We start from the raw sequence: 26,692 nt of genomic DNA, 5'->3' as shown, positions 1-26,692 counted from the left end.
AAAAGAAAAAAAAATCTCTCAAGTCTATAAGTAGACTAGCCATATGCACCAGTTGTTGTTTTTCTTAAATCAATCTGCGTCCATAGTTACTGCTGTCCCTGGTTTAGTCAACTCTGAGGTCTTTAACTAAGAGATAGATCAAACATTTTCTACTTGAATAGTTTCATAAAAACTGAACCCCCTGGTTTTGTTCAATTCTTGACAATAAAAGGCATTCTGTGACACCCCCCCACCCCCCCCAACTGCAACCCCAGCCCCAACCCTTACTTTACAAATCACTGATCTCGCTGATATTTTATGAATTCTCCACAAATAACCCTTTTTTAGGTTCGCTATGTTTTGTCAGCTTGTTTAAATAAATGAACATTTTTCCCTCTTCACACATTTGAATTGATCTGGTTTATCTTCAACCCATCAATCAGCTATTTACTCACATGTGGGTCATCAAATCCCCAACGTGAACAAGAAAGTGTTTACCTGTAGATGAGCACCTCATCGTCAGAGCAGTTGTACTGGAGCTGGTACATCTTCACCTTGGGGGCGGCCTTGCTGACTGTCCATGTGACCAGCGCTGAAACAGCCGTCACCTCGGACACAGACACAGTCCTTTCTGGTTGGCCCTTCGGAGCCCCCTTGCTGATCCTGGTGGTCCCTGTGATATCAGAGAGGCGGGACTTTGGTGCGGATGGTTGTCCTGTGCCGTTGCTGAGATGGGGGAGCTGGACTATGGACACCTCTACGGGGGCAGTGGACTCCCCGGCCACATTGGCAGCAATGCAGGTGAAAGTGCCGTAGTCCTTGGAGGTGGTGATGGTGATGCTAAGGGTACCGTTGCTGAACACTGAAGTTCGGGAGGAGTTACCAAGAAGTCGATCATCGGGGGAGATCCAGTGGATGGTAGGAGAAGGGTCTCCGGTGGCTTCACATCTCAAGCTGGCCGTCTGGCCCTCCAGAACCAGCATCCTGTGGGTGTGCTGAGTAATGAGAGGTGGCTGACACACAAACTCCTCCTCCTTCAGATTCCAAAAGTAACGACCCTTCAGGGCCGGAGGGGAGGCACAAGTCTCCAGGTCGTCATCTCTCTCAAGTCTACGCAGCCACAGCATCTCACAGTTGCAGTGCAGCGGGTTACCCCCCAGGCTCAGGGACAGCTGTGGAGCATAGGGAGTAGTTAGGATCATCGAGTCCTGGGCGCGGGCAAAGATTGGGTCTGGGGGTAACTTCTGTAAGCGATTTGAGGTAAGATCCAATCGTGCAAGTCTTTCCAGGTCAGTGAAGGTGCCCTCTGGGATGAAGTCCAACAGATTGTGGTCCAGACTGAGCTGGTGTAGATTTATCATCTGGCGGACTGAGTCCCAGGGCAGAGAAATCAGGTTGTTGTAGGAGAGATCCAGGTCTTCCAGTGCTGGTGCGAGGTCCTCAAAGGCCTTGTCATGAATCCGTCTCAGTTGGTTGTTGTTCAGGATGAGGTGCTGCAGGTTAATCAAGCCTCGCAGGTCATCAGGACCTAGCTCCATCAAACGGTTGTTGTCCATATGAAGTGACCGCAATGTTTCCAGGTCACCGAAGGAGAAGGGCTGAATGTAGCTGATGGTGTTCCTGGAGAGGGTCAAGTCCACCAGGTCACTCATATTGGCAAAGTCCTGCTGCGTGATACGAAGGATGTAGTTGCCTCCAAGTCGGAGCTCCACTGTGCTGCGGTCGATGTCTGGAGGCACAAAGAGAAGGCCTTTGGAGGGACACAAAGTCCCCAGGGACTCAGACAGGTTCTGGCATGAACAGTACTTGGGACATGCTTCAGCAGTCATCACTGTGGCTCCAAGGACCAGCAGGCAGCAGATGATGTGGTCCATGGTAGAGTCATTCAAGGAAACCTGTGTAGGAGACAGAGAAAGGAACATGAGTCAGAGGTAATAATGTTCACGTTGGTAAAAAAGAATTGGGGACAACATGAGTCACAGGGTCAAGGTTGGGAGTCAGTTTAGCAACCAATGCTGTGGGGACCATTGTCTTTGTACATGAGGCACCTGTTCCACCAACTGAACCAGCACCACTAAAACTCTTCAGGAAGTGAGTATTGGTTTGACCTCTTGTATAACCTATTACCCATGGAGCATATCACCCAATCCATTTGAGTGAGCTTTGGCTGTTTGCAGTGGAACAAAGTGCAAACCAGGAACATTTCAAGTCCCATCAAATGACTACTTACAGTTTCAGAAAGACATTTTTACAAACAAGTGTAGATAACAACCTGGTTATAGATACTGTCTCTTAAATTATACTCCACACTGTCCCTGCAAGATGTTGGCCAGACTGGAAATGATCCACAACTGGATTCCTCAGTTTTGGTCTTAATCTTTAATATTTAAAATATAAGTAGAAATTTTTGGATTCTTCTTGATCCATACAAAAGACGAGAAAGTTCCCAATGAAGATTAGACTGTTGTCGATAAATGACTCTTCTTTTGGGGGTTTCCCAATTGGGGCACTGACTCATACAAGAGGGAATTTGTGTGCTCGCTCACACACATACACAAGCGCTGATCTTAGGAGATCTTGACTGCTTTTTCTTTCATCCCAGCCCTTGTTGGGCACAAGTAATGGTACACACCAAACAAATCACAGCGCATTACAGGGCTACCACAAAGAGACAGACAAACTTTCAGACCTTTGAGCAACTTGGAGTGACCATCAAACTGAGGAGCACTTTTTTAGACAGGAAGGACCTGGAGAGAATACACATCTCCACCCAGAAAGACACCCGTCCAACCAGGGTAGCTTGTGTATTTCTTAAACTTTAAAAGGTAACACAACAAAGCAGCAAAATTTGGATCTTCTACACTTCATCCTTTTAAGTCAAAAAAGTGACTTCAGCTTCAGGAAAAATGAGCTCCTGTCATTTATATAACAATTTCTGCTGTAAATAACATGACCTAACACAGCACTTTGAAGTTCTAAAGACAAAACTAACAACCTGGAAAAGAATAAACTTGTTCCCAGCTAGAAAAATCTGACAGTCTGAGATCAATAAAGGGGTTTATCAATACTTAAAGTGAAGCCAGGCAAAGGGAAGAAATAAAATATAACAATCCTCAGGCAGTGAGAGTCCCTTGGAGAAAGATGACTAAAAATACAACAAAAAGTTAATCTTTTAGGCACCAACATTGCTAACATGCATTTTTGGACAGAGGGGCTCTGCAGGAGTTTGCAGGCGATACTTACCTAAAATACTTGGAGATCTGTGGCGTGTTTTAAAAAGTTGCAAAGTATCTACACTAAATTACATTTGGACACAAAGAAAGTAGCAACCAAAACCACATAGTCTCTGTGACGTCACCCATTTATTTCTGATACAAAGCACATCAATAACGGGTGCTATATGTGGAATGCTGATCCTAACCCAGCTTTGTTCCTGTAAGGGTGAGCTAAAGGGGCCTTTAGCCACTTTGCAGATAGCTACAGGATGCTCACCTGTTAGTCAAGTCAGTCATGCCCTTATATGGGCAAAACTTGTAAGTTTCAGAATAAGTTATAATTTAATCAATCCATGTAAAGTGTGTGAAGACCAAAACACCTCACACTATTAATATATTTTAGACCAGGCTGTAAACATGTACTTTAGCTGAAAAGATTGGCTTTTATAAATTGGCGTGGATGTGATTTGTTGTTTTTCTGTGGTCAACCTCAAGTGGACACTTGAAGAATTGCATTTTCTCACGGCAGCAGCTAGACTAAAAATATGAGACAACGCAAAAGTGCTAAAAAAAACTGCAGTTCACTGAGTGTCTGTTTGAGTCCGACACGGACTGAGTACCAGAAACCACATACACATCAATCCCCCAAAAAAGACAATTTGTACAGCATTAATAAACATGTTTACAGACTGGTACAAATATATATTAAGATTGCAAGTTTGCCTTATCAGAAACAGAGCTCACCTGATTGACAGTGTCTTATAACTCATAAAGAGGGTTTTAAGCCCGCCCCACTTTTAATATGACTTCTGCTAATTTGCACTATAACTCCACGTCAGAGACAGAAACAGAAACAGATTAGTCCATTTATTATTGTTTACGGTGGCAACATACAGAAATACTTTAAAGATATTTTGTTGAGAACAGTCCTGTTTCTCTTTGAAAATATCAACTCAGAGTTTTTTGGTGGCATACTGCATTTCAATGGGGCATGTGGCACCCCTGGTTACCTTTCTGGACACGTCCCTGCAGCAAGCATCAGCAAGGGTAAACCTCAATTGACAGCTGGCATTTAGTAATAAGGCTTTTGTTTTTACCTTAATATTGTAATGGAGCTGTAAAATACGTAATATTTTCCCCTAAAACCACGAGAAGCTGACTTTGAACCATACATTCAAATAACCTTCTCAAACTGTAGTGAATGTTTATTTGACAGCCCTACTTCACCGTTTGTGCACATTTCAAGTTTGTGAGGAGAAAATAAGGTTACGATATCTACAATACCACGCAGAGACACTTACTGAAGCCCTCACTTCTGTTTTCAATGGTATTCATGTCCTGTTTGTCTTGTATAGTCTGTTCCATTACCGTGCTGTCAGTTATCGCCCTGCAGGGACATCAGAGCCGCCTCTATCTGGGCCGTCAGCCGACCCTGGTCCATTTCTGCAGGTGTACAGAGCGCTCAGGTGTGGGTAATAGTGCAATCATTATGTAGTCCTGTGATCAGGGAACACTGTGCAATAACTCAAGAGCAGAGTGTTGGACAGCCGGTGCTCAGAGACACATTTCAGCTGTAACAGCAGGCCGCCAAGGGGGGCAGCTATGTTAGTTGTGATAAATTAGCATATCTCAGAGCTTTAAATGTGGTCACTTATTACAGCGTATGAGACATGATTCCCGCCTGTTAGCTCATTAATGCCACAGAGACACCAACAAACACTCTTAATGTTTGCTCTGAAATGCAGAGACGTGACTCAGATAAAGACAGCAAACAGTGTGAGGTAGAACAGTCTGAAATCAGTATCTTTTCACATTTTCACACCATTTCATGCACGACATCATTATAAACTATTATCATTTAGAAAAAAAAACAGCAAGCCTCCCAACATAAACAGACATTATCCCTTTTTGTCTTGCTGGCTCACACCCACACATGCATACAGGCTTTGAATCTGCACTGTGCACACATACAAACCCACACCAACATGTGCAAACATCCAAACAAACACTGCAGCTTCGCCAGATATTGCCTGTTATGAGTCACACCGAGCAGCGCTGTCTCTGTTCTTATCAAGTTCAGCTGAACACCAGGTTCCTTTACAACACGAGCGTAACCCGTCTGATATGATAGAGGTGCTAATGGCTGTAATGATGGTGATGAATAGCTCAGAGTAGCAGCTGGAGTGACAGATAAGAAAAAAAGATTAGCTTTGGGAGCTCATGTAGCTTAAAAACGATATTTTAGGAGAGTTCTGAGTGAGTTTCTGTAGAAAAACCTGAGACACTTTTTGATGAACATATTCACTGGTGCATTGTGTTTTTGATATGATGATGCTTCTTAAAAAACGTCAAACACAATCTGTCAAATTCAGCAGGCTCACAGCTGAGAAAATGTCTGCATAGGATCATTGAGCTTTGATCACACATTTTCTGATGACGTCACATTGAGGGCAGGCACCTACGTCAGCTGAGGTCTGTGAAGATGGATGACAGATGGGCTGATGAAGATTACATCCTTGATGATGTTAAAGGTAGGACTGATGATGCCATCTGTAATGTGTTTCAAAAAATTTTTTTGACACTTAATCTACAAGAAAATGTGCATAACATTAAAGAGGGGGTATTGTTCTTTTTGAGGGGATATATTCTGACCCTCCAGTGTCTCTGTAGTATCTTTACTTGGTTTAAAGTTATAAAAAAAATCTCTATTTTTCTCGCATTGGTGTTTTAGAAAACTCTGATTTCAGCCTCTGCCTTAAATGCTGGCTGTCTCTATAAGGCTGCATGCTCAACAAACCCCCTTCTCTCTGATTGGCCAGCCCTCTGGAGGCCTGATGAAAGCAGGGCTATGGGCAGACCTTGGTGTTTGAAGTCAACTAATTTTGGCCCTGTTTACAAGACGTTTCATCTGAAAACGCAGTGAAAAAAATCTGTTTACACAGAAATGCAGAGGGACTGAAAACGCTGTAGTAAGCATTCCAGGCCTGTAGTTGGCGCTATAATTGTCTTGTCCAGAAGCCGCTCATGGGAAATCCCCACCGAGGTAGAGTTGGTTCGATCATCTGGTGTATTGGGGAATACTAAGTTCAGAAGTGGAGCAACTGATGCACATTTTGTATGAAGACAGTCAGCAGATTCAGCAGATTGAGCAGCACAAGCACTACACGGTAGTTGGCAACGACAATAACAACGGTGACAACGGTGCAGTCGTCCTGTTGTATGCTCTCCTGCATAGCAGAGTGTGATGTCAGCATTTCCACTGAAAACGCCGGTTTACTGTTGACACGGCAACGGTGTCTGCAGCGTTTCAGAATAAATCCCACTCTGAAGGCTGTTTTCAAAAGTTTGTGTTTTAGGTCGGCTGAAACGTCGTTTCCGTGTAAACACGAGGCTGAAACGCAATAAAACTATTGTGTTTTACCCTAAAACCATTGTTGTGTAAACGGCCTTTTTGACTTATTGTGTGTTTCATTAACAAAAAAAGGGGGAATCCTAAACATGCAACATAAAGATGGTAAATGCTAGTTTAAAGAGGGGGTATTGTGCTTCTCATATGTTAAACATGTAAAGCAACATTGCATGATGTTTCATATTTTTTACACTGCTGTACATTTTATATATTTTCTAAATTTCTGAATCTTTCCTTAAAATTTTCACAACAGTCCGCTCTAAAAATAGCACGAGATCTTTTCGAGATTTGCTGAAATAATGATGTCATTGCATAAGGATCTCCCAACTGGCTCATTGTTTTGAAGGTATGAAAGTAGCTTTATTCATGAGCTGTTTTTTGTCATACTGTCCTGACTTTATGTATGAATGAATCCAAACCTATCTAGTTTGAATCACTGTTTGTCGACTATTAAATGACATGGTGAGCATGTGTCATTGTCAATGTGGCTAGCTAGCAAATGGTGTTTTGTCATGGCTGGTACCATGGGGACAGTTGCAACTGTTGCAACTGTCCCCATGCTATTAGGTTAGTCATATTAGAAGAGACCACACAACCATATTTTTTAAGATTTTTAGTTCAAAATAGGCAAAATTAATATATTTTATTGCTCATGATGAACAGAACAGGCAATCATATGGAGAAACTAACGCTTACGATAAACAGAATAATTTCCCAAATAACTTGTTAAGCAAAAATGAGCAATTAGTTATTGTTGTATGTTGTATGTGTCATATAAACTTGTCATATAGTGAATGAATCATCTAAATAGAGAAACTGTAAGAAAAAAAAGAAAATTATTCCATTCTTTTTGTCCCAAAATGCAATATTGAGTTTTTATAGCTTCAGTAACATCTGCACATTGACTCAAGGTAGGCCCATGTTTTAAACAAAACAAGACTAATTAAATACCTTAAAGCTGGACAGAAAAGAAAATTGAATTTAGAGCCCACTCTGGGTCATAACATTAGTATTTTTCCTATTTAAACAAAACACTGAGGATAATTAGTGAAAAATTAATGTTTTTTTTATATGTTGCAACCATCCCTGATCTGTGTTGCAACTGTCCCCAGGTTTGGGGTCAGTTGCAACATCTGAATTCCTCTATTCAAATGAATATTGTGATGACACTTTTTGGGGGCAAGGTTGAAACACCAAGGTCTGCCTATAGCTCTGCCTCTAAGGGGTCTTCAGAGGGCTGACCAATCAGATGGAAGGGAGTTTGTGGAACAGGGAGGCTTAAAGAGACAGCAGCTAAAATAAAGAGTTTCTGACAGACTGAAATAAGAGTTTTCTAAAACATCAGTGAGGGGAAAAAAGCTGTAAATTATGAAAAGATACTATGGCGGCACCTAAGGGACAGATTGGAGCCCATGTAGAAAAAAAATCTCTGTATCTGACTCTTTATTTAAAACAGAAAGTTTCATCAGCTGTCTCCTCTAATAAACTTTATAAACATTGTGATGTATAGTAGGAAATATGACACAGACTAATTCATCACCAAAGTGCCTGAAACTGTTGTTGTTGTATTCGTCATGTTCTGGTGATAAGTTGCACGGCCCCAGACTCCTGGTGAGAATACAATGCATTGTAAATGACCTGCAGAGTCCTTTACACTGCTCCCACAGGGCCGGGGGACACAGGGAGGAGTGTTTCATCAGGCGGGGCAGCACACCGAGGTGGAGCGTTTAGTAAATCATCTGGTCAGAGTCAAGGGTACGAGCACAGGATGGATGGTGTGGAGGTCAGGGAGTTAGCTAAACGAGATCTGTGCTGACAGGTGGAGCGTGGCGGCCGCGCAGGTGGTTCTGAGGTGTCGTGCTGAGCGGTGCGGGGACAGTAGTAATCAGTGAGGACCTTGATGTGAACACTCATCACAGCTCCTGACAGACTCTGCTGCGCCGGCTTGGGGCCCCGACAGGCTCCAGCCTTCATGCCCCGACCAGCTCAGAGGTGGACGGCAGAGAGACCCACACTCAGCGAACACACACAGCCACACACACACACACACACAGCCACACACACTGCTGCTGCTGCAGAGCCTCGTGCTGCCCTGATAAGCCCCAAATTCTCCCCTTCCACCATAGCTTTCTGAAAGATTGAAGTTAATATTGAATTTCCTCAACATTCACAGCTTTCTCAGACTGTGTTGTGCTGCTGAAAATTCATTTCAGCATGAGCTCCAGAGGGTGTCGAGTCTGCACACACAGCAGCTGAGTGAGAATAGAAAAAAATGAAAGCAGGGAGAAGCAGAACAGCAGTGTGTCTCCAGACGACACGCTGCAGCAGTCTCAGCTGAAAAAAAGTCAAATAGGTGAAAAATGGGAACAGTGTCGGTGAAAGTTATAAAACTGGATCCCAGTGTACCCACTGCTGTAAAAATATCCTCCTCTGTCACATCCCATTTGATCACACACTGAAGACACTCTGACTCTGACCTTGAAGACTTGTTCTTTCTGTCTGCTGCTCTTCTTGGTTCTTTCTTTTCTACTACAACTCATTTATTTGCTCGCTGTTATCTTAAGCTGTCCACATCAGACTGTGTAACATCACAAACCAAACTCTAAACATGACAGAACAAGTCCTTCTCATCCTTCAGAGCTCATAGTTTGTCTCTCTGATCTGCTTTAAGATATCAAACTCATTGGTTTCCAACAGGATGACGAAAACAAAAAGGTAAACACCACAAAGAATGATGTGGATCTGATCACTGCCAACACCCTCACAGGCTGACTGAATGTTATCAAAGGATCAGTTAAATCTGTGCTTGAAGTGGGGATGTGTAGGGCAGAGATTCTCAAACTTGTTTTGGTGATGTACACTCTTTGAAATGTTTATTCTGTCATGTACCTCCAAACCAGCGCAAAGTAGCTTTGGTTGGAAAAACGTGAAAAAACAGTGCTGTAGGGGAGACTGGGGACAGTTGCAACAAGGGACGGTTGCAACAAGCCTTATTTCTCTAATCAGAAACATGCTAGAGCAGACCTGGGCAAACTACGGCCCGCGGGCCACATCCGGCCCTTTGTATGTCCCTGTCCGGCCCGCGTGAGGCCAATCATAAACATAAACATAAAACTCGTGCGGGTGCATATGTCTTAAAACTCCATCTATCACAGGCACTGAACAAGACATTTTGGATTGAATTCTCCCTCTCTTTCACTGGCTCAGTCAGTCTCCTCCACCCTCCTCTGTGTGCTATTACAAACCCGCAAGAGAGTGCCGTTGGTACACGCGCAGCGCATGTACTTGACGGCACTGTCTTCAGTACAACGATACGTGTTTCACTATTTTAGAGTCAGCCTTCTCACTATAAAATTCACGCTGCTCTTTCCTGATTAGAGAGGATGCTGCGTTTGAGCAGAGCTACGTTAGTCTAACTCACGACATGTCATGTCAAAGTTCTCCAAAAAAGAAAGGAAAAAGCTAAGGCTCTGATAAAGTCTTCATCAACAAGTGCTGCACCGTTATCTGTCTCTGTCTCTGAGGTCTACTGCAGCGTCTCTGGATCAAACCAACTAAGAGAGGGGGGTGGATGGTTTCTGAGTTTTCGATATAACGCCCAAGTACGGGACTTGATATGACTTAGTAAAATATTAGAGCTCACAGAAGCATACTTAAATTTTGGGGACTATCAGGAGAAATCACAAGCCAGGAGAACAGCTGGAGAAAGGGTTTAAAAAATGGGAGCTTCCCTCCATATTCAGGAGTGTTGGCAGTCTGCCAGCACTCTCGATCGGTAAAAGTGAGTTCATGTATGACAGATATTGACAAAGACGAAAACTTAAGACATTTTCTCTTTCATTTTAGGATTCAATAATTGTTTTGTTTTTTTCTACTTGACCTATACACCACAATTTTACATCACCTAATATAAACATTTACAGAGTGCTTTATTCTTCTGATAATCAGTTCCGACTATTCAAAATATTTAATTTAGAGCATTTTACGATGGAAGAAAGTTGGTGGCCCTCTGACACAATTCAGGTTCCTCATGTGGCCCCTGGTAAAAATTAATTGCCCACCCCTGTGCTAGAGTGATGACACTCACACTGCACATGCTCAGTTAGACCCTCTACCCACCAAGAAGAGAGGCCATGTTGAGCATCTGGTCCTGCTTGTATCAAGTAACGTTGTTTTGGAGGTATGAAAGTAGCTTTTTTCATGAGCTGTTTTTTGTCATACTGTCCTGACCTTATGTATGAATGAATCCAAACCTATCTAGTTTGAATCACTGTTTGTTGACTATTAAATGACATGGTGAGCATGTGTCATTGTCAATGTGGCTAGCTAGCACATGGCGTTTTGTCATGACTGGTACCATGGGGACAGTTCCAACTGTTTCAACTGTCCCCATGCTATTAGGTTAGTCATATTAGAAGAGACCACACAACTATATTTTTTAAGATTTTTAGTTCAAAATAGGCAAATTAATATATTTTATTGCTAATGATGAACAAAACAGGCAATCATATGGAGAAACTAATGCTAATGATGAACAGAATAATTGCCCAAATAACTTGTTAAGCAAAAATGAGCAATTAGTTATTGTGGTATGTTGTATGTGTCATATAAACTTGTCATATAGTGAATGAATCATCTAAATAGAGAAACTGTAAGAAAAAAAGAAAATTATTCCATTCTTTTTGTCCCAAAATGCAATATTGAGTTTTTATAGCTTCAGTAATATCTGCACATTGACTCAAGGTAGGCCCATGTTTTAAACAAAACAAGACTAATTAAATACCTTAAAGCTGGACAGAAAAGAAAATTGAATTTGAGCCCACTCTGGGTCATAACATTAGTATTTGTCCTATTTAAACAGAACACTGAGGATAATTAGTGAAAAAATTAATGTTTCTTTATATGTTGCAACCGTCCCTGATCTATGTTGCAACTGTCCCCAGGTTTGGGGTCAGTTGCAACGTCTGAATTCCTCTATTCAAATGAATATTGTGATTAATATGTTATATGTTGCCATCTTTAAATGGTATGGGCATTTAGCAGACAGATGTAGGTTTAATATGTAAAGGTTTGGTGAGACTAGTCCAAATATTCTCTGAGTAACTGAGAGTAATGTAAAAAGTGTTGCAACTGTCCCCAGTCTCCCCTACTATTAGTGATTTATAAGATATTCTTTATAAACAATAACATTGTTGTTAACCATGAAAATTATGACCAGTTAGGCACAAAACATTACAACAACTAGATCAAGTTTATGATAAAAAATGACTTAAGATGTATCAAAAAGTGAAGATTTGTTTACATGAAAATAATTTCAACTTAAAGTGACTTCTTTTGGTTTCAAAGTATTAAGAGCTGGTCTCAAACCTAAATTATTATTTTTAAATAAATAGACATTTGTTCAAAAGAAAAGACTTAAATTCCAAAGAAAAGATTTGAAAAAAAGTAAAAAATAAAAAAATGAAGCTGTGCTGGCATCTGCTACTGATGGATAATTCCTCCTTGCAGAAAAATCCCAGTGCCTTGGATGGGTTGCAACCTGTAGATGCCAATACCATTCATAATATTTTTTCACATATTGACAGTTTTGCCTTCTCCATGTTTGCAGCAGCATTGCTGCTATGCTTCAATCTCTGCAGTATTTTGTGTTGTTATCCTGGTTTGAGGGAGACTCCATTATTTGAAGGGTTGTAACAGAACAGAACCTCGGTTGCTATTTCTTGAATATGCATTTTTGATTCTTTTGTACCCCCATTAAAGAACCATTGGTGTAGGGTACATGTTGTGCACAGTCTGTCTCCCCTCTGTTGCAGTTTGGCTTTGTGCTCCCTTGTCCTTCATCACTGCCTGGCCGTGTTTTCAGAGGGCAGCACAGAGTGGCACGCAAGACAGCTGAGGTCACAAGAAAGAGGATTTCCTGTTTCTGTCTCCATGATGAACCTCTCCCAAGCAACAACCTCTGGGTCTAAAAGTAAAACCCAAAGCAGCTGCACAAACATCAGAAACCACAAACACCAAGCCCAAAAAGTTGATCTTTTATGGCAAATAGACGAATGGTTTATTTCCCTATCATCACACGCTGCACAGAGGGTTGGTTTCTGTTGTAACTTATGAGTTTTGCCCATATAAGGGCATGGCTGACTTTTATGTGAGAAAAGGTCTCTATGTCATGCTAACTTAGACAAAGCTAGGATGAGTTCAGCTCTACAAACAAGAACCCAATCAACGATAAGCTTCAAAACTGTATATTAAAAATAAATGGAGGATATCACAGAGACTTCACAGTCTATAGTCCCATTTCCACAAAGCGTTTGGTTTAGATTAGTAGAGTTTGGTACAGGTTAGCTTGGTTAAGCCTGGTCCTGTTTGTGTTTCTACAGCCAACAGTGCCCCCTTGTTATGGAACAGCCCATTTAGCTGTAGCGTTAGCCGCATGTATGTCTGCAAATAATTGGTGAATTAACTGATTGCGCCATGAAAGCGAGGCAGGTGTGGAACATAATATGTCCAGGAAACTTTCTAGAAACTGGACCAGCTCTATACCCTTGCAAGGGTTCTAGAGGGGGCATGGGAGTTTGCCCAACCAGTCCACATGTGCTTTGTGGACTTGGAGAAGGCTTTCGACCATGTCCCCCAAGGTATCTTGTGGGGTGTGCTTCGTGAATATGGAGTTGATGGCCTGTTGTTACGGGCTGTTCAGTCTCTGTATTTCCGGAGTGAGAGCTTGGCCTGTATTACCAACGGTAAGTCAAACTCGTTCCCAATCAGGGTTGGACTCCACCAGGACTGTTCTTTGTCACAGATTCTCTACATTACTTTTATGGACAGGATTTCCGGGCCCAATCAAGTGGCAGATGGAGTCAGGTTCAGGGGTCTCGGGATCCCATCTCTGCTTTTTGCAGATGATGTGGTCCTGTTGGCCTCATAGAACAGTGACCTTCAGCTTGCAACGGGGGCAGTTTGCAGCCTAGTGTGAAGCAGCAGGGATGAAGATCAGCACCTCTTAGTCCAAGGCCATGGTCCTCAGTTGGAAAAGGGTGGACTGCCCACTCCAGGTTGGGAGAGCATCTTTGCCCCAAGTGGAGGAGTTCAAGTATCTCGGGGTCTTGTTCACGAGTGAGGGGAAAATGGAGTGAGAGATTGACAGACTGATTGGGATGGCATCAGCAGTGATGCAGACGCCATACTGGTCTGTTGTGGTGAAGAGAGAGCTGAGCCAGAAGGCAAGGCCTACAAAACCTATGCTCCGACCCTCACCTATAGCCACGAGCTGTGGGTAGTGACTGAGAGAACAAGATTGCGGATACCAGCAGCTGAAATGGGTTTCCTTCGCAGGGTGTCTGGGCTCAGCCTTAGGGATAGGGTGTGTTGCTCTGACATCCAGAGGCTCGGAGTAGAGCTGCTGCTCATCGAGAGGAGCCAGATGAGGTGGTTTGGGCATCTGGTGAGGATGCCTTCTGGACACCTCGGGCATGTCCAACTGGGAGGAGACCCCCGGGTGGACCCAGGACACGGTGGAGAGATTATATATCTTGACTGGCCTGGGAACGCCTTAGTATCCTCCCAGAGCAGCTGGTGGAAGTGGCTGGGGACAGGGGTCATTGGTCTTTGCTGGTGGCACTGCTGCCCCCACAACCCGGACCCGGATAAGTGGTGGAAAATGAAATGAAAACTTTCTGGAAAACCTCCATCGACCATACTCAAATTGGTCATGCACACTCATTACATCACTCATGACATTTTATTAGTATATTATAGACTGAAAAAACAGCCAGTCAGTTGACAAAAATTAGAAACAAGGACAAAGGGAAAGAATTTGAACAGGGTAAAGGCAAGATGTGTGTCTTCGTGCACAGTAGAGGCTAAATGAGAGCAATAAACCTAAAGTTATAGTCTGTAATGGTGAGATTTACCTTCATTGAGATAAATTCTCTGTTGGGGTGTTAACCTGGCTTATGTATACAATTAATCAATTTTTTTTCACCATAAGTACAAACTGTCCGTTTTCAACGCTCACGGTTAGACGTTGTACCACACCTGCATCCAGCAAAAACAGAAGTCTCAAGGGCTTCAGGCTGCCGCAATCCAGTGTGGATCCAGTGAAAACACACATGGACACTAGTTCTTTGCCAGGCTCTTTGGATTCTCTTCACTGCGCCACTTTAAAACCAAGCATTCCAGGAGCCTCCTCCACTGTTTCCATGTTACAAAGTCATGTCTCTTTTGAAATAACCTTTATTATACACATGGCTGGATGTTTTAGTCCTTGTATCTGACAAAGTAAGTTCAAACTCATCCTTGGATTTACCTTGAAATTTGAAACTCTACCCACACTTACTGCTGACACCCAGGACTTAATATTTGTGTGTGATAAACAATAAAAAGCACGTCACCATCTCTCTAAACCATGGAGTTAAAGCTCAGACTCTTTGTACCTGAAACCAAACATCGTGACTGAGTCTAAACTGAGAATAACCACCAAAGTTTTTACCTTAAACTCCAGAACGAAGAAGCCCTTCAGGCTTTCAGGCTCTGTCACATCACATTTAGTTCCTCCTCGTGACGGGGCCAACATGTGCTCAGGTGTTATGCTCATCTGTTCTACATTTTGTGCAATAACCTGATGAGGAACGATGATTCAGGCGATGGTGAGTAATGTGCCTCTCTGTCCTCACGTTGACGGAACAAGAGTCCTCCTCATTATAAAGAGCTGATGGTGGGAGTTCTCCCTGCTGGTCACAGACAGCATGTGGTCGTCTCTGACTCATCTGCAGGTTTAAAATTAGTCTACAGGTTCTCATTAGAAATACCTTTAAACTGACTCCCTGATTTACAGCACGGTGATATCTCCTGGAAGAGGCCCTCGCTCTGCGTCGCCTCGTATGTGATCGTCTGACTGTGGGAAAGACAAAATCCTGACAGTGATTCTATCTCTCAGCTTTTGCAGGGCCTGTGAAGCTGCTGCGTATTTTGAAGGGCACTCTCAAAGGTGTACAAAGAATGTTCCAGAATACAAATTCACTTTTCAAAGCTCTTAGTATGAAGCAGGCTGTTTGACCTTGGCAGACAGAGCTAAAATATAACACCACAAAGATTCATCTGAGCCCCGCAGAATCCAAAAACCACTTCACATTCAACCTGAGATTACAAAGCGAACGATGAGTTTCTTCATTTATTGAGTAAATTCAAAGTAAAATTTATTTTCATGTGAAAATAAATTAAAGCTACAACAAAATTCAGCTTTGATGGATGGTTTGTCTTCACACCAGGCATGCACTGTGTGCGTCACGCAGCAGTCTTTCTCTCACGCTTATAGTTTATTTATGGATTCTACGTGATGATCAGGCTCTGCTGGCCTGCATTTCAGTGTGGGAGGTGTTTCTGTTTGAACTGCTTTTAAAGTTCAAGTAGAATAAATCAGTCATGGTTCACCATGCTTTGGTTTGTGAAGGAAAAACAGTCTGTACGGAGAGCAAAAGCAGGAGAATACACTCCATCCTTGCTCTGATCAGTGATCATTTGAATTATTAATATCATTAATAGGATCACTTTATTTGAACTGCACTTTTTAGGTATTACAATGGTTCATTGTAGGCTGTAAAAATGGTTAAACAATCTCCTCTGGCAGGCTGTTCCAAAGTTTGGCAGCTCCCCCTGTGCCTTCAGCCTGGACTTTGGGACAGCGAGTAGAGCTGTAACAGAGCTTCTCAGACTGTGTCCTGGCTCGTGGGGACAAAAGATCAGACCCAGAGGGAAGGTCAGGTCTATGCACAAAATAATCTTATAATCAGTCCTAAAAACACTAGACAGCTAATGCATGTCAGCTAAAGTTGGGGTGACATGGGCATTTTCTTTGTTTCTTGGTTTAAAGCCAAGCCGCTGTGTTTTGTTTGTAGATGATGTATTGATTTCTGGCTGAGAGTTTCCCTTATAAAATTTCTGAGCTGACTTACCATGTCTGAAGAAACAGTTTAACCAATGACTCAAAAGTCAGGCACTGGTCAACAAGTACTGACAGGTGTTTTGCTGAGAGCTTGACATAATCTGATGGATTATCCAGGTTAGAAATGACGAGGGCCCGGATGCATGTCCAGCCATTAGTGATGAAAACTGAATGTTTGTACTATCAATAAAAATAAAAAAGGATTTGTGGTATGCATGAGCCAGGTTAACACTCCAACTGAGCATAACATCTAATGAGAGCGGACCCCACAATTACAGGCGCTAACAGCACAATCACTGCACCTGTTAGGCTGTTTCAAAGATGGTGGATATTGTGCTCATGAGTTACTGTTCAAGACAAAATTTGGAAAAAGAAGAACAGATATTTAAGGATAAAATTAATCCTTTAAAAAAGTATGATGCTGTTAAGGTATACAGCAAATTTAGATTTAGGAGAGATGACACTTTTCATTTTTAGTGCTGTTTATATCTAGGGATGCACAATATTGGAATTTTGCCGATATCCGATATGCCAAAAACCCTTTTGGCCGATACCGATACCGATAATCACAAGTTTTTTTGTTTTTTTCACTGTAAAGAAAGCAAAGTCTATCCTGTACTGAAATTTATATGTTACTCTTATTGTGACGGTCTTATTTGTTTAAGAAACACACATAAAACAAGACAAAAAACATTTGATTTTACCATAAATAAGAAAGTTTTTTTCAAACTCAAGGCATTGAGTATTGAAATACAGAAAAATAATTTCTTTAGATCACATGAACTTTAAATGTACAATGCATTTTTAAACATAACCAAGTTGCATTTGATTATTTTAGAGCTACTGTAACAACCTGGTGACAGACACAGAGCTCTGCAGTGCAAATAAATGAAGTGCTACATTTTATTTAAGGAGCTTATTTTTCAGATGGAAAATAATAATAATCCTAACTGAATAGCAAATTATCGGCAGAAATTTTCATATCTGCCGATACTGATAAACAGGTTTTTAAGCTTTTATCAGCCGATACTGATATTGTGCCGATAATATCGTGCATCCCTAATTATATCCTTAAATTAGATCGGTTAGAGAGAGGTTCGAGAAAGTTCTCTGGATGTTCTGCACCTGCTTCTCTTTCATGGTGAAACCATAGACTAATAGACTGCCTGTAGAGTGGTGGCTTTGCCTACCACCATTGTAAAGTTTTGATGCCAAAACACCCATTCATTCATTCATTATTTCATTCATTCATTTTCTGAATCCCTCATCCTTTTCAGGGTCGCAGGTGGCTGGAGCCTATCCCAGCTGTCATTAGGCGAGAGGCGGGGTACACCCTGGACTGGCCACCAGTCAATCACAGGCCAAAATACCCATGTCATATATGTATATATATATATGTATATACACACATAATTTTTCAAGAGTCTTATCTCTTTTTGGCTGTCCTTTCTGACGTACTTATCCTTGAAAACTACACAAGACCAGAACGACAGCTGCCAATCATTGTGAAAACATAAAACCCAGTTTTTAACCCCTAACAACTAATGCAAAAGAAAATCAAAATAAAAGAAAAGAAAAAAAAGAGGACTTGAATACATAGCAGCCCAATAATAAATTCATACCACCACAGCATACAGATGTGGGAAACATTTCCAGGTCTTGTGTTAACTTCAGAAGGTTTGACCTCAGCCCATCTGGAATGAATGGGGAGACAGAGTTTTAAACCTTTACTGCAGCCAGCCACCAGAGGGAGTAGTTTTTGTGGGGACCTCACTTGGGCCAGAGTGGGATGACATCCATTTTTCTCTTTTACAGTCTATGGGTTCAACTAGATAACTGGCCAATGGACTGCTCCAGAATGTTCCTGTTTGTGTATTGACTGGATGTGCATATCGGCCCTGATCATTTTTTTGCTGGTGAAACAATTATTCCTGTTTAAATCTCATTCTCTATCTAACCATTGACTGACATCCAAGAATTTATTTAAACAGTTAAGGAGAGCCATGGTCATCATGTCTAATTGTAATATAAAGTTATGCATCATCAGCAAGCAGTGAGAATAAACATCATAAATACTTATGATATTACTCTTTATTCCTCAAATCTGCTGGACGCTGTTACCAGAGATGACGAGATTTTTAGATAACTGTCCTTTGAGAAGAAGATTACCAGATTAAAAAAGCACTAACAGGAATAAAATCATCTAAGACTGATTCATAAGTTATCAGTGCAGCGAATCAGCAGGAGGGTTTATGGGAATGACTCTCACATACAGAGTTAGGAAGCATTGATTGGTTGGTGTGCTCCTGCGTCAAAGTCAACAGGTCGCCTCATGCCTAAGAGGCTTTTTTAAAGCGACAGAGGTGGACGTTTGACATTGGGGCATTCCACTGGTTGCACTGGATGAGAGGTTTGTGCACAAGTTAGCACTAAAGATCATCTACTTTAGTTTTCACAGTCGACTTATGAAAGTCCCGACCAAGTGCTGAGGTTCAGAGTGACGCTGCTGCTCCTTACCAGTGAGAGCAGAGTTAAACCCTGTTCATCTTTTCATTCTGTGATCCTCTGATTCTTATCCTTTCTTCTGTTTCCTGTCCCGAAAGGCCTCAAATCGCAGAGCTGGACCTGCCGTGTGCGTCATACATGAGCACAGTTAATGGCTCTGCTTGCCTCCAGCTCCATGGTCCCTCTATCTCACTTCACTCAAATGATCACATGAATCCTCCACTCTCACATCTACTGAACGAAGCAGCGTCAGATAATTAATTCAGTTTCTGGAGCTTTTCACACTAATGAAGATTAAACGCTGCACCTTGTGGCATTATTACAGTCTTTAATTCTTAAATACTGCTCTAAACGTCTGCTATCAGCTCATATTCAGCACTTAAAGCGCATAAAGCTCCTGTTCAAAGAGGTTAGACGACACTTTTATACACTCATGTATTTCCTGTATATTCTGCTGCTCTGAGGATTTGTGCTGCGGAGGATTCAGCTCAGACGTGACAATCAGACTTATCTTATGCACAGACATGAGATTTGGGTGTAAGTCTGCGTGTTGAAGCGTTTGTCTGCAGAAGAGCAGCTCCAGAAGCAGGATCAGGCTGTGATATTTCATCTAATCTCCGAAACGCGACGGACTAGCTCCTATTAGCATTCTGCTGCTGCCGGGTTTTGCGAGCAGCTTTTAAGGAGCTTTCGGGCTGAAATCTGCCTATCGCCTTCAGAGGGCTGCCGAGTCTGCAGCACGTTACGGAGAGTTTGCACTTTAGAGGATGAATGCAGAGAGCGGAGTTTAATAGACACAGTCAGAGAGTCAGCCTGAGAAGGTGTGACCTGCGGGGAGGAGATGAGGTTTAGACGGCTGCAGGTCGAGGTTTAGAGAAGGGAGCGGATCAGGGGAGGCTGACAGGTCTGCTGCGTTCGTTTAATGCCTTTCTGCTGAGAGGAGGGCTGCTGCAACTTTCACAAAAACACACCGATACATGAGGTTTTCTGTTCTAGCAAGCCCCGACAAGTTTCCTGATTTCCACACCTGGCAAAACGCATCCAGGTGATCAGAGCTACAGCTTTGAGCACAATTATCCACACATGACACATGGAAGCATCGGTGGCGTGTGGAATGATCTGACCTCGTGGGTTTTATGCCAATAAATACAAGACCAGGATCAGTATTAAAACTTATCAGCTTCTGAAACAGTCTGATGAACAAAGAGTTTTTTTTTTTTCCACCGGAGTGGAAAGTGTTCACAAAGTCCTTTTTTCACAGTTAAGTTCAGCTAGCTCGAAAGAAACAGCACAAGTCCTGCTGTAACTTGGTTCATGCAGCCTCAAAGCTCTGAAGCGTCCTCATTAGGTAGTTTTTGACTCACCTTTTAAGGAGAAAAAGGTAAAAGTAATTGCAACACACCACAGGACCAGTAGAGGGCAGTAAGACTAGACTGAAACACCTCTATTAGCCTGTTAGCATGGAGGATAATCAGCCTGTGCTGCTTTTGATCACATTTTAATGCATTGGCTGATGGATTTGTTGATACTTGAGAGGAGACAAGTGCGAGTGGTAAAGCTGTCTAATAAAGCCTGAGATGCTCGACTTAATGTGATACTCCGGGATGGAACAAGTTGGGTCCTATCACAAGGTTTAGGGCAGAAATTACCCCTACAGCAGTGTTTTTGTGCAGCAGAAGCCCAGAACGCCCGCACCAAACACCCCCTCCCTGCTCCTCTGCCGGTTTCCTCTGCACTCAGACGGGGCCAATTTTTACTTGACCAAAAACACAAATAAACGGATTCTCACTGAAAATGTCTGATATCAGTCTGCATTCACGCTTTGTTTAGGGAATTCTCAGCGCGTTACTTTCACACAAAACACCGCTAAATAAGGCTCTATTTCTCATCGTGTCTCTTTGTCCTGGCAGACTGCCTGCATTTGTTTATATCTGGCATGCCGTGCGCAGACTGATACACTAAGTGGCGAGCGCCTCGTAGCCAGCTGCAACGGAGGTAGTGCCGTTTTACGACACGATGAGAACTAGAGCCTTATTTAGCGGTGTTTTTGTGTGAAAGTAACGCGCTGAAAATTCTCTAAATAAAGCAAGAATGCAGACTGAAATCAGATTTTTTCGGTGGGAGTCCGTTTATTTGTGTTTTTGGGTCAAGTAAAATATGGCCCCGTCTGAGTGCAGAGGAAACCAGTAGAGGAGCAGGGAGGGGGTGTTTGGTGCGTGCACTCTGGGCTTCTGCTGCACAAAAACACTGCTGTAGGGGTAATTTCTGCCATAAACCTTGTGATAGAACCCATCTTGTTCCATCCCGGAGTATCACTTTTAGGGTGGTACACATTTCAGGGTTCTCCAAAACTTCACACATTTAGAGAGCACACACTTGATGATAACAAAAGACAGACACAAGATGTCTCTCTCCTGATCTTACAGTGTGTGGTGTACACACCACACGCTAACAGATTCTTCAGCAGAGCTTCAGCTTCTTCACCCTCAATATTCCAAATCTTGTGTAGTAAAACCTGACTCCGGTGTAAACAAACATGACAGACATATGGGAAACAGCAAAGATGTTTGTTTTCAGACTCTAGAATTTCCAAAAAAAAACACACAAAAGAAAAAGGCTTATGGAAAAGGTTGTGAAGACAGCGGGGATATTGGCTGTATGAATAACAATGTGAGTTGGAGGTGAGTAAAGTCTTTTAAGTATTACAGATAGATTTCCTACTTCCTCTTTGGTCAGTCAGCTGAGTCAGCTCAAGTCTTGATTGGCTTTGCTCCGGTACACATGACATTACACGCCATACCTGCTCAGCTCCTCTCAGAGCGCCCCACACACTACAGGATCTTTAGTCCCAAATATTAAATATGTTCATTATCTACGATCACTGAATCAGAGGCCTTCAGAGCAGATCCAACTAGAGGGAATCACTCTTAACACACCCGACACCACAGGAAAACCACACATGATGTCATCAGACAATCGGGCCTCTGCTGGCTTTGATCGTTAGGGGGAGATAGGGACAAAAATCAGCCTGATTATCCTTTAGTGTGTACCTGCCTTTAAACAACAGAGATCAAGCTGTGTTTTGGTTTAAAGAACAGCTGAGGTCTGCATCCTTCTGAATCAGTTTTAGATCATAGTTACACTAAAATGCATTCCCGGGGACTTCTCCTGTGTTTGAACAGCTGTTGTTAACTGGATATCCACTGACACGTTCAGCTGAAGGTCTCCAGTTTACAGGGTCACTCTTTAAACTGGAACACCAGGAGCCGACAGAGACACATTCACACTATCAAGCTCAAAGAAGATCATTGATTATGGTGTTCTAAACCAAGGCTGTCACAGCTGGGGGTCATCTTATTGTGGACAACGGGAGAGGGAAATAAAAACACTGCGGATGTTCCACCAATCAGAAACGTTGAGCCCTCCATAGTTTCCTGAACATCTGAACATCACTAATCCACAGGCAGGGCTGGTTTCAAAAGATAAATTTAATCCCTAATTCCTGGGGTCAAAAAGCATAGTTCCCCCAAAAGTCCCTATTTAATTGATTCTACAGAACTATAAACAACCTTTTTAGATGTGGTTTGTTTGTATGCTAAGCTAACTGAAGGTCATATGTTTGCAGACTAACAAACTAAAATCATTCAAACTTCAAGGTTTTTTTTTTTTTTTTTTTTTTTAAGCTTTAGTAATAAACATTCTGAGTCATGTGGCTGCTCCACTTTGACCCATATGGCTCCCTTAGACATGACATTTACCAATCACCTCTTTTCCATGATTTAGCTTCCCTCCCAATCTGTCTGTTTGTCCTCACACCTCTCTTCCCTCGGCTGGTGTCTGTTCTATGTGAAACACTCTGGAGGAGATACCAAGAAATCTGTCTATGCATGAGTGTCTCAGTGTTGTAGTCAGTCCCCTGAAATGTAGGCTGAAGTAATAAATCTGTTGTTGATATTCTAAGAGCAGATTCTCCAGAAGTTTCAAACATGGGTCTATCTATTTAAACACTTAAAATAATCACAGGTGGTCCTGAAGAAATTTAAAAAACAGCGTAAAGGCTGGAGAGGAAATCTTGAAGATGAAATGTAAATATTTATTTGACCATTTATCGTGTCTCTTCGTCCTGGCAGACTACCTACATTTGTTTATATCTGGCACGCCGCGCGCGTGGACTGATACACTAAGCGGCGAGTGCCTCGTAGCCAGCTGTGGCTCTGCAGCGGAGGTAGCGCTGTTTTACGACACGATGAGAACTAGAGCCTTATTTAGCGGTGTTTTGTGTGAAAGTAACGCGCTGAAAATTCTCCAAATAAAGCGTGAATGCAGACCGATATCAGATTTTTTTCGGTGGGAGTCCGTTTATTTGTGTTTTTGGTCAAGTAAAATATGGTCCCGTCTGAGTGCAGAGGAAACGGGCAGAGGAGCAGGGAGGGGGTGTTTGGTGTGAGCGCTCTGGGCTTCTGCTGCACAAAATCACTGCTGTAGGGGTAATTTCTGCCCTAAACCTTGTGATAGGACCCAACTTGTTCCATCCCGGAGTATCACTTGAAGCTAAACTCAAGAGTCCTTTTACAAGTCTGCAGAGAGGGCGAAGCTGTTACTCACAGACAGCTGTAGGAGTTTAAAGCTTACGTGGACATAATCTCTACACGATGAATCACCAAACTAGAAATCTCTCAGGTAAAGCTCTAACACATGACTCACCTGTACTATTCCAGAGAGGAACATGGAGACGGCTTTTAACTGCTGCTTGTTGGAGATCACTGCTCTGCTTTACAGAAACTAGAGCCTGGTACACTCTACAGAATAAAGGTAATTTTTGTGTGTTTTTGCAAAATTTCAGAGGCCAAAAAAACCCATCTTTGCTTTTTCCCGTTTGTCCGTCATGTTTGTTTACACCAAAGTCACATTTTACCATGCCACATTTGGAATATTGAGGGTAAAGAAGCTGAAGCTTTGCTGAAGAATCGGTTAGTGTGTGGTTTGCTCCAGAATGTACACCACACACTTTAGGATCAGGAGAAAGAGATCATGTGTGATCTGTCTTTTGATATCATTAAGTGTGCGCTCTCAAAATGTGTGAAGGTTTGAAGACTCCTGTAATGTGTACCAGCCTTAAAGGATGAGTTTGGTTCATACAGCTTTTACATTGTTTATAGAATGAAGTAGAACAAAATACTCACCCAGAAGGCTTTCCTGATCCAAGCAGTGCTTCGGAAGATATTTAGATCCAAAATCGTGCAGCGGACGTCCGTATAATGGGATCCATTGGGGCATAGACAGCGCTGCTCCTAAAACTGCATAAATCGTCCAAAAACTTGTGTTTTTCACCAATATTCCATCATGGTCCGCTCCGGGTTAGTCCTCTGTTGCAGTCTGTGTCACTCCAGACAGCGCTGTGTGGCTGTAATGACCTCTGAACTGACGAAGACTTTGTTTGCGATTGCCCCTCCGCGCATCGTCATGTAGCCTGTCGTCTTCTCCTGAAACAATGAGCCGCACTGCGCATGCGCGGAGGGGCAATCGTAAACAAAAGCAGAGGACTAACCCAGAGCGGACCATGATGGAATATTGGTGAAAAACATGAGTTTGTGGACGATTATTGTAGTTTTAGGAGCGGCGCTGTCTATGCCCTGATGGATCCCATTATACGGACTTCCGCGGCAGGATTTTGGATCTAAATATTTCCCGAAGCACTGCTTGGATCAGGAAAGCCTTCTGGGTGAGTATTTTGTTCTACTTCATTCTATAAACAATGTAAAAGCTGTATTAACCGAACTTATCCTTTAAGACAGCTCCACTCTGTTGATCAATTTCCAATGAAGATACAAATCTGTGTGACATCTGATACTGAATCAATGACAGTTTCTCAATAAATTAGGAAGAAATGATTATGGCCAAGTATCTTATCTTTTATAAGCCTTATATACAGGAGTATGTCACTTTTAGTCTGTTTATGAATCAGATAAAACTCCTCACAGCAGCTTGAAGACGTCTATCCGAGTCATAAACCAGGCTGTGCTCCTCTTGTTGGCAGGGTTTGCGTGTATTTCTGCAGGGGGCAGTAACTTTAGGGTTGACCTGGTTTGATGAGGAGGAGGCGTGGCTTAATGTGGTATTTATTTCTAGGGTTAAAAGTTCCTGTCAGAGCCCAACCACTCTCACACCCTCACACCCTCTCACACACACTAAGTGCTGTTTCTGAGACATTATCCACACTCAGAAATGTGTCGCTCTCTCCTCCCCGTGTGTGTTTTTCTGGGTACGGCCGTCTCATTCATCACAGGTGTCAGGAGGTGTTTTCATGAGAGCCACTCAGAGTAAAGATCAGCTCATTCAGCAAACTAACAGGAAGAAACCCCCTCATGGCTCTTCTTTTAATGACCCCTCCTCTGCCTTAGCCCCCCCTCGCCCTGTGAGGAGACTCTGCACCCTGGCCGCTGCCTTCAGGCTCGGTTTGAAGATTAATAACTCCAGCTGGAAGCAGAAGTGACATCATGAAATTGCTTTCTATTGTCCGGCTAATTAACCTTCCTCCGAAGTGCTGTGAATAGTGTGTGAGATTCCTCTGTGGCGTGACAGCAGCGTGAGAGAACAGACAGCAGCCTTTCAGCAGAAACACACGCTCAGGGCTGGGAGACGTCCAAAAGGGGAAACTCTTCACAAAGATATTTCATATTACAGTCACTCTGGAGACAATCACATCAAGAAACTTTGGAGAAGTTCAGACGAGCTAATGAGAGATTTACCTCACAGCACAAGGTATGTTCACTGCAAACCCCGGTAAGTTGAATTTACTTGAAAAATGCTTGTAAACCACTTACCTTAAAAAACCTTAAGTATTAGAATATGAAATTTAAGTTAATATTACTCAGCATCTTGAGTAGTTACAATTATTATGGAGAATCATTCTACTGAATGTCTTTAATCAAATGAACCTGATGCTTATTTGTTACAAAATAAAATATTAAGCAATGTTAAAAAAATGTTGCACATCACTGTAAAACCTTACTCAAAACTAAAAGAGGTGATATTATAAATTTTCCTTATGAATTAAGTAAACGTAATGATAAAAAAATTGAAGCAGATCAACTTAATTAAAAGCGTTTTAAAGTACAGCTGGGTCTCATATCCACAGTGCTCCCTCCTCACTCATGGTTACAAACGCTGTCACAACAAAAATCAGCTCTGATTTCATAACGTTAGTAACCGTGAGTGAGGAGGGAAGGCAGTAGACATGAGACCCTGTTGTACATTGAAACATTGTTCCTCAGGAGAAACAGGTTGTCTGAGCCCCACGGCACTGACTGCTGGTCTGTGCTCCATGGCACAGAGTCTTGTACCTATTGACTTGTACAGTGTGCACCTAATGGTTAACGAATTATTAAATGAAAGGTTTGACTGGACTATTATACTGTTATCCACTTAGATTCTCCCAGAATCCCTCACAGTCTCTACTGCTCAGACTCTGGCTACACAACTACTACAATGGCTGTACCTGTGATGGGGTATTTTGGCTTCAAAACTGTACAATGAGAAATGGCGGAGCCACACTGTCCACTCTATATACAATCTGATTCACACACTCGGGTTGCTAGGCGCCACCCTGTTGGCTATGGCTGCCTTTTGCAGCTGTTCTCT

General features: G+C 42.4%; 1 protein-coding gene across 1 annotated transcript in view; it reads right to left on the bottom strand.

Moving 5' to 3' along the window:
• lrfn2b (leucine rich repeat and fibronectin type III domain containing 2b) overlaps positions 1–26,692 on the bottom strand; it is a 273,402-nt gene that overhangs the window by 24,426 nt on the left and 222,284 nt on the right. The window contains exon 5 of the mRNA XM_074685512.1: positions 478–1,874. Coding sequence (XP_074541613.1) covers positions 478–1,853 — 1,376 coding nt within the window. The 5' untranslated portion in view covers positions 1,854–1,874. The remainder of the gene's footprint in view (positions 1–477; positions 1,875–26,692) is intronic.

Source organism: Halichoeres trimaculatus, unplaced genomic scaffold (genome assembly GCF_033239565.1).
Source record: "Halichoeres trimaculatus isolate MK-OKI-2021-1 unplaced genomic scaffold, fHalTri1.1 fHalTri1_scaffold_13, whole genome shotgun sequence".
Classification (NCBI taxonomy): Eukaryota; Metazoa; Chordata; class Actinopteri; order Labriformes; family Labridae; genus Halichoeres; species Halichoeres trimaculatus.
Note: the sequence above shows the minus strand (reverse complement) of the source record. Positions and strands in the feature narration are given on the sequence as shown.